The sequence below is a fragment of the Apostichopus japonicus genome, chromosome 8, assembly GCF_037975245.1.
Source record: "Apostichopus japonicus isolate 1M-3 chromosome 8, ASM3797524v1, whole genome shotgun sequence".
Classification (NCBI taxonomy): domain Eukaryota; kingdom Metazoa; phylum Echinodermata; class Holothuroidea; order Aspidochirotida; family Stichopodidae; genus Apostichopus; species Apostichopus japonicus.
The window spans coordinates 42225845-42235287 of record NC_092568.1 but is presented as its reverse complement, the minus strand read 5'-3'; the positions used below and the strand labels follow the sequence as shown (position 1 = coordinate 42235287).

General features: G+C 40.8%; 1 protein-coding gene across 1 annotated transcript; it reads right to left on the bottom strand.

Moving 5' to 3' along the window:
* Window positions 1–143: 143 nt before the first annotated feature.
* Window positions 144–8126, bottom strand: LOC139970418 (gephyrin-like). Its single transcript, XM_071976072.1, has 4 exons — window positions 7986–8126; window positions 6580–6658; window positions 2569–2626; window positions 144–287 (listed from the first exon to the last, which is right to left on the bottom strand). Exons 1-4 carry the CDS (start codon window positions 8038–8040, stop codon window positions 144–146), a joined length of 336 nt encoding a protein of 111 aa, XP_071832173.1. The 5' UTR covers window positions 8041–8126.
* Window positions 8127–9443: the final 1317 nt, after the last annotated feature.

Sequence of the window (9443 nt, the reverse complement as noted above, 5' to 3'; positions counted from 1 at the left end):
ACGCGAGAAACTCCCCCCACTCGAACTCTTTGTGCCATCCAGCCCGTCCCCCCCCCCCCTCCCCCAGATGCCACTGTACAGTATGTGTATAAAGGCACACCTACTCCGTTATTAATTTCTCATCCTCATATGATAGCTTCAAACTAGAACATTGGCATTCTTGCTAACACGAATAAGGATATACAGATATGTACCTCTGGAGTAACGTCTCTGGCTGAAAATCCTGTTCCACCAGTGGTTAGAATTACATCTAACATGAGGTCATCACTCCATTCCATTAGCGCCCTCTGTTTAAAGATGCAATTCGTGTTATGATAATCGGTATGTACCTTGGAAGCCAAGGGGTGGGCGGGTTGAAGAGTGGAGATGTGGGGGGGGGGTGTTAGACACAAAATAAGCCCAATGCGATGGCACGTGCAATCAGCGGTTCTTTGTAATACCGCTGATTTAATGATAAAATAATATAATGCTTTCAATATTCCTGAACATTAGTGTAAATGGAAAACAACATTCAACCAATCTGGAAAATTTGCCGTTTTAGTCAACTTGGTCAACTTGACGCCCTGCTTTCCAACTATTTGTGGTTTAAATATTCTTAGTTCACCCGCTACACAAATACCTTTGGACAAAACTAGTAGTGTTAAGGTTTGGGCTATTATCATAACTTGAAGAAAAAGTTCCCGTACTTTTTTTTCTCAACAATACATTAACATTTAGACTTAGGCCTCGCAGTACATTTATTCCGCAAGAGCCTGCATCTAGGCCTGTTGTCTTTTCTCAAGATTTAGACCTTCCGTTATCATTCCTAACGAGATAAAGGTTAGTTCATCATTTACGGCACAATAGACTCTGTAGCAGAGGCGTCGAGGGCCACGTTGGGTACCGCGGACAATTAGGTTACCGGACCCACATTTTGCACTCTTCATATCTCCTTTCATATATTATGAGAAACACTTTTCTTTTATCCCAATTTCCAGAAGCCCTTCCATGCTCTAATGCGTCCCTATTTTATATCCCAGGCAGCGCGAGGTTGCAGTCCTCTCAATCACTTGAATAGTATTATAAACGGTAATAAAATTTAGTGTTAGTACGGAAGATATCATATAATGAGGGGCTCAGACGCCCCTCGCCCCCCCCTTATGTCAGATAATAAAATCCTATAGTGTATAGTATATAAATATAAAACATGCATGTGCCGTACAACCAACGCAGTGAAAAATAGTTTAACATTCTTACAAAGGTTGTAAAATATAGCACTATATTCATTTTACAACTACGCGACCGCCATTCTATAAAAAAATTTCCCCAAAAAAGGAGCCACCCCTTTCATAAGACCCCTCCCTGGACGACATATGTTCTTAGCTCAGTAAAAATATTGTAATTGCGCCCCCCTCCCCCTCCCTCATGATATATTGAATACTTTCTTGGATGCTACGGTGTCGATTCCAAATCATGTTGAGACCTCGAAAAGACAAGTTGTCTCTTATCTTGAGCAGTGTTGACATGGTTGCTGAACTTTTAATTGGTGATCCTTCTTTGATTTGCCAGCAAAATTAATAACTATTTATTTGAACTACACCATTGGCTTCTTCCATATGATAGTCCCAGCTTTTGTCATGTAATTCACTCTGTGTTAGTAAAGTGTCATTTAATTTCGGAATCGTAAACTATCCTCTTTTAATGAACTTTCAGATAACTTTGCCCTTAGTATTTGAACTACACCATTGGCTTCTTCCATATGATAGTCCCAGCTTTTGTCATGTAATTCACTCTGTGTTAGTAAAGTGTCATTTAATTTCGGAATCGTAAACTATCCTCTTTTAATGAACTTTCAGATAACTTTGCCCTTAGTATTTGAACTACACCATTGGCTTCTTCCATATGATAGTCCCAGCTTTTGTCATGTAATTCACTCTGTGTTAGTAAAGTGTCATTTAATTTCGGAATCGTAAACTATCCTCTTTTAATGAACTTTCAGATAACTTTGCCCTTAGCAGTTGACGTGGATAGAAAACATGAAGGCGGGACCTTGACCAATGCCAATCTTCTTGGAGCGGGCTAGTCTCTGGCCGTTCAACACAATATAAGACGGTCTTTCATCTCCATAGTTTTGTACTATAGTAATAGGATCCAAATATACTTTCAATACAGGTATTCTAAACTTGTTTCACAAAGATGTCGTTGAAACACAATTCTCACTAATCATGTAAAAATTTACATCACAGTAAACGGGACATATATAAAACGGTCCCTCTCATTCATTCGTCAAAACAAGGAGTCGTCACATGTAGGCAAGCAGGCGACATTTGTGTAATTTAATTGAAGGCCCTTGGTTGTCCCTGTCCATCCCTGTGAATGGCTAATAATATTATCGATATAACCTATAGGTAGTTATAAGCGCATCTCATCCCTTCAGTTTGATACATATACATGCTAAGCTCCTCTTCGTCATCCGCTGTTCATACTTTAAAATCAGAGCCAGATAGAGAACATCTACAGCTCTGTTAATAATGGTTGCGTCTTTGTATAGATTCCATGATTTTACAAAAGCTGGGCGATAATTATTACCTCAATCTGGTCTCGCTCATCTGGTACAACCCGCAGTACCTCAACAGTTGCAATGAACCTGCAATGAAACAGTGGCAGGAATTGTTTGCATTAAATAGTTTGGCAATCTTTTTATCTTAAACTATACGTTAATTGGAAAATACATCAAAGGCCTAATTTGGAATAAAGTCCACTTTTGAACTTGGACGTTAACATGTCTGGACCCTCCGATTTAATGTCATAACCGTTCAGAGACCGTAAACTGCGTTTTGGACGATTTTCTCTCTTAGTACTTTGAATTCATTGAATATATTAACCAATCATATGCGAGTGTTTTATGAAACGCATATTCAGATAAAATTAGTGTAGTCAGCTAACACGTGTGCTCGTGTTACTTGAAGCTATGTAAGTATGTAGGCCTATTGCGTATAGGAATCGTATACAGTACAATATCTTCAAGTTTATTCACTGTAGTTCCCTTTATTGAATTCTAGCTCTGTTTCATCCCAAAGTAGATACCTTGTATCGAAACACGCACGTAGGAATTTCCCAGTGGCGGCGGAACCGGGGGGGGGGGCTTGGGGGGGCTCAGCCCCCTCAATAAAAAAGTTGAGGGGGCAAATGCTTGATTAGCCCCCCCAATATTTACCAAGGATCCGAAACGTACATCTGCCCATTTTTCAATGCATACTTGTCGATCTGTCCGATGCACACGTATACTCTATAGGTGTAATAATTTTAGTAATTGCTGGGGGACCCTCGGCCCGTCCCTTGGCTATAGACCACATTGTCATCCCAACCGCGTCTTCACGCCCCGTGAAAAGTGGAAGCAGTGAGTGTGAGTACCGGTAAGCGTAACACAACTTCGTCTTAGGCCAATGACTTGCCTCATTTCAGCCAGTTCTCCAACATCCCCTTACTTAGTGGCGGATCGAGCGTCCATATATACAGTCAGGGGTGGATGCCCCCCCCCCCCTGACGGACTCAAATGGACTGCTGGCGCCCTTTTCAGCTTTTCACTACTTTTTACTTATTCGCGATTTTTGACTATTTTATTGCGCTCTCATATACCTATTGACATTTGTCATATTCTGTCGGTGTATTTTCCGAGAAATTGGCGACGACACCTATTTATTCTCCGTTTATCTGCAAATTAGCAAGGCCCCGGAAAGGGTCATTTCCTGCAATCTCGGGAGTATCTTTACTCAAAAATTTTCTGTACGCTCCGCGCCAACCTGTGGTGGCGCTCCGCTAAGATAGTGTCGAAAGCGCCCCTACAGACCATTCTTGCCCCCCCCGACCAATACCCCTAGCCCCGCCACTGCCCTTACTACACTCAAAAACGTCTTTGCGAGTACACTACGAGTAATAGCTACTCTCTTAAAACACCATCGAATATACAAATTACAATGTTTTTACAGACTTTACGTGCAATCTGAGAAATTGCAGGCTTGAGACCCATATTTTAGGGCCAGGTTTCGCAGCATAAAACACTCGGGAAGTGCCGTTTCCGGCCATCTGGGGGTTTGAAAAAAACCCAAAATTTTCTTGTACGCTCTGCGCCAACCGATGGTGGCGCTCCGCTTAGATAGTCTCCACACATTAGCCCCCCCAATAATTTTTCCGTTCCGCCGCGCCTGGAATTTCCTGCATTTTTTAATAACAATAAATTACTACTGTGCTGGTGTATTACTACTCAATCATAGTTTATATGATTTTGTTTATGAACAAACATGCAATGCGTTACGTACTGGTTATACTGCGCATGTGATTGGGACAAACAATATGATGAAGGGCAAAACGGCACAAGCGACGTCGGTGGGTTTGTGACACAACAATACAATAACAGGACGTTATCACATCACGTATGGGCGATTTCCATGAAAAAGAAGTTATTTCCGTCTGGGTAAAATCTTGTGATACTTGATTGCCGGCAACTGTTACTATTAGTCCTACAAAAGTACACAAGACTGTGCTATTTCTCAATCTGGTACACAATACAGAATACTGTAGTATGAATTAATGGAATTCTCTCATTTTCCATTTCAGTTTATATTTTAAGATTATTTCAGGGAAAAGATATCGAAAATCGAAAGCCTTTAAACTGATCAGATAACACTGAGTTTGTTCAATTTCATTTAGCCCTGAACCAGAGAGTATTGGGGCTTGTAGCGTAGGTCCCAGCGGGGCATACATATGTCGCTTCTTGTCATTTTGTAACAATTTGAGATATGGCCAAGACTTAAATTTCTTCTAAGGAGCAAATAATCTAAATTGTTCGTCCAAGCTTATTTCTGAATTTAACCGCGACCTAATACTGATCATGTTTACCCCAAATCAGGCGCGGCGGAACGGGAAAATTATTGGGGGGGGGGGGGGGGCTAATATGTGGAGACTATCTAAGCGGAGCGCCACCATCGGTTGGCGCGGAGCGAACAATAAAATTTGGGGTTTTTCAAACCCCCCAGATGGCCGGAAACGGCACTTCCCGAGTGTTTTATGCTATGAATACCTAGCCCTAAAGGCCAGGTCACACTACAGCGATATTTTATCGGAATACTATCCGATTTTCCCGGAGGAATCGAAACTGCCAGTTTTTCGTTCGGGTCTTCTAGCCACAGTGATAAAGGACCTGATTTGCTATCTGTTGAGCCATTCCGATGTGGAATAGCCCTCTCCTAACTTTTGATATTGACTCCGTTTCCTTTTATCGGAAAGCTATCCGATTTCTCTTACGATTTTTATCGTTTTTCGATGTGACGTCACTTCAGAATGTAGTCCGTTCCAGAACCCCTCAGATTTGGAGTAGGTATTCGAATATTCCACTGAGTTCATTACATTCACTACCACAAACCTCACTCTTCGGCCTAAAATCGGAAAAATCGGACCGTATTCCGATAAAATATCGCTGTAGTGTGACCGGGCTTTAAAACATGGTTCTCAAGCCTGCAATTTCTCAGATTGCACGTAAAAATATGTAAAAACATTCTAATTTGTATATTCGATGGTGCAGAGAGTAGCTATTACTCGACGTGTACTCGCAAAGACGTTTTTGAGTGTAGTAAATTACTACTTGCAATTAAATGCAATAATTACAAGGGCGTCGGAAGCTATTTTTGATTGGTACGGCGGTTCAGAGTGTGGCATACTATCATAATTATCGGGGGGACATTTGGTAGGTCAAACTACGCTACGCGCCAGCATGGTTGGCGCGTAGCGTAATGGAGAAAATTTTGAAAATGTGCCTCCCAGATTGCAGGAAATGGCACTTCCCGAGCTTGAAAACAAGACGTCTGCCATGCCAGAGTAGTCACTTTTAGCCTACTTACCGTCATCATTATTGAAAATTATTGAAACATATACCTCCGAGATTTTTTTTCCATTTTTTAGTCCTACTTTTTTTTTTTGCGTCGTGAATATTTGCCCGTACCGGCTCCGACGCCCCTGAATTAAATAAATGTCATAAGAAAACACAGAAAACATTTCATTATGCCAACAAATGGGTAATTCCAAAACCATGTGCAGTTGCCAACAAATTTCTATGACCTAGCACTGTCATCGTGTCATGAATGCATGTACCCTATACAGTACCGGTGAAATGCTAATATTGTGCTTTTGTTCGTTTAATAATTGATTGCCTTTGAACATAAAGCCATGTTCCACGCCTTGCGTGTACTCGTAGTGTAAACGCAAATGTTGATGAGTGTAGCGTTTAGCTTATTACCCTCTTATTTAAAACACTAATATTCGATGAGGCATGATACAGACAATCAATTATCATATTTAATTATTACACCTATATAGCATACGTGTGCATCGGACAGATCGACAAGTATGCATTAAAAAATGGGCAGATGCACGTTTCGGAGCCTTGGTAAATATTGGGGGGGCTTATCATGCATTTGCCCCCTCAACTTTTTCATTGGGGGGGCTGAGCCCCCCAAGCCCCCCCCCCGGTTCCGCCGCCACTGCCCCAAATCATCTTTCTTCTCCGCAGAAACTTAAAAATAAACCAATTAAATGATTATTTACCCTTTTCTGTCCTCCACCAAAGCCTTAAGGTCCGGCCCACAGGTGTCCTTAGTTACACCTTGATGACAACGATCGCTCACTGTAACAACGGAGAACGAAGTGACATACAATCAATCAATGCAATTAGCCCATTCAATAACGTCATTATATAGGTCTTATTGGTAATAATAATGTATATCGTATAGTTCGGTACACCAAAATGTTTCATAAATGATTTAAAAAAAATTATCCGCTCTACTCTACATGAGATTCACGGAGCTTACTTATATGCATGCAAATTGCACGTTTGAGTAATATTCGGCTTCAAAGTATAGCCAACCATGTCGATGTGTTATGATGCCTTACATATGTATTATACAATACATTGACCGATATAATAAGATATGAAGGAACCGTTTACTCATAATAATACTCCCATAATGCCTGATTATTGTGTGTAGTGTGGGTTACCAGCGTTATTATCTCACGCATGCGCATAGACTAACAATATGCGAATTGTGGTGTTACTCCCTTATCAGTAATGCATTTTTAATTCTTCGTTCTTTTGTTAACCTAGTATACAGAACACGACGGGAGAATAAGTCCCAAACAGTGTTTGTTTACAATCAACTAATGTCTTTGTTCTGTTTGATCAGTCAGTAGATTTTGATTAACAGTGGTAACTATATTAACATTGAACTGGCGAGACACGGACACCCTGAAACAAGAAGAGCTCAGATCCACCGTTACCCAATCAGAAGCTAGAGAGTTGGTCACATATAAACCAACCCTGCAACAACTTTCACTTTCTTAGAAAACTTCAAGATTAACTGTTACAATCTTCAAAATGCAAAATCATAGAAAGGCAAACATACAGTCCATTCGCTGGACAACATGAATTTTCTTTGAGTGATGCAATACGACTCTGAATAGCAGGGATGTATAAGCGCTCGTATCATATAAGATCACATCACTGTAAGAGAACCATGAAAGTTTACCAATCATAGGCATTCACTGTAGTAACACACAACTCTATATCACATAGGCCCATGCAGTATCTGGGTATATCTAATGAAGACTGAACCACTGTTTCACGTTCATATGTATAATTAGTTTTTAACAAATTAGATGAAAGCTATTTATTCAACAGAAGTTCATGCGTGAAGTATTTAAAACGGTTCATATTATACAGATTATATGTCGGTTATACCATCCAGCAAATAACCAAAAACTAAAGAATATAACAACAACAGACTTGCTATTTGCCATAAGATATTTCATTAGGGTTACTTAAGCTTGTTGCCGATACTGCGTTCAGTAAGAATGGCTATCATAGTGTTGAGCTGCAGTGACGAGAGAATGATTTCAATACATGTAGTTTTTGTATTTTAGTTTTCAAGCATCAAATAATTACTTATTCCTATTACCTTTTAATATCCCAAATCGGAAGTTTCCAACATTTGTGTCCATTTTCTTGTCCATTAGTTTTCCAAAGTTTATGATACAAACAATTGAATCCGTCTTCGTCCTTTAACAACTTCAGTATGCCCGGTAGAGTTGAAATGTAACGCATCATTGTTAACGTGTCTCCGATGTACCGGTATAATACAGTAGAAATACTAAGACATGCATGATTGATAAAAGCAGCTCTGATAGCGATGATGAAGATGTAAGGGTTTAGTTTACAACGCTTATACACATTTGATGTCAGTTTCCATGGTTATTCCAATGTACATAGGCTATCTAGGCAGTAACACTAACAATAACCATTGGGTGGGGAGCAGAGGTGACAACAAATACTTTCTGTTTAATTTGAGGGACGTTTTAAAGGTGACTTCGTGCACTCGTAAAGTTTGGCTCATGCCTTCATGGAAGCCAGGTACTGAAATTGTTTTTATCACAATGTACAGTGAGGCATATAGGCCTACATATGTTATCACAAAGGAAATATAGAGGGCTGTAGTAAGGCAAGTGATGGATCTCCCCGCCCCCAACGCGCCTCACTCACCCTGCCCATCTACCCTTCCATGCCATATAGTCCGAGACGCCCGAGATATATTCCCCCTTCCAACCCTTAGTACAAATAAGTGCTTGCGTCCTTGACCGCTATTACTATTTCAAAAGTGTCGTTTTACATCACCTCGGTTACTATTTTTCATTTGATCCGCGGAAGACTTCACTCAATAAGATTGCACCCTGAGTTTGATAAACTCATGAGAACCGCCATGGCACATTAATTTTGATAACCTCAGGAGAATCTGGTTTCTTTTTTGGTTCTGAACCGGGACATTAATGGTTGAAGAGCGGACACTAACAGCTATACACTGTTTTATGCCTTCTCGTATCGCACCTACCATCAGTGGCGTAACCAGCAGGAAGGAGGGGGGGCAGTCACATATATTGCACCCCCTCCCCCCTAAAGGACATCGGTGGGCAAACAAATATTGGTCGAAAATTACAAATGCATATAATGGCTCAGTTTAAACCATTTTGCAGATGACGTTTGTAATGGGTGAACTATTTAGTAGACCCCACAAAATTTTGATTGTCGTAATAGAGGGCGCAAGGACAGTTTCTGTTACAACTCGTTGCTGTCCGATCAATCTAACGATCAGCGCTCTGGTTTCTCTTCCCCTCCTTTATAGCCGGATAAGCCGCCTGGCCCCCCTCATTACCCCAGCCCCACCTAACACCTCTGGGCATGTAACACGTTATTCCGTAGTCGACGTGAATTCTCAAAGTCGTACCAGCCAATTGTGTCACAATTTAAATATCTCTTATCATATTGCTTTCTGTCATCGCTACGAGACCCTCACCCCATCCCTTCGCCACACACGTTACCCAACGAGATAATCTGCTACCATGCATGCTTGTTATATCATGTT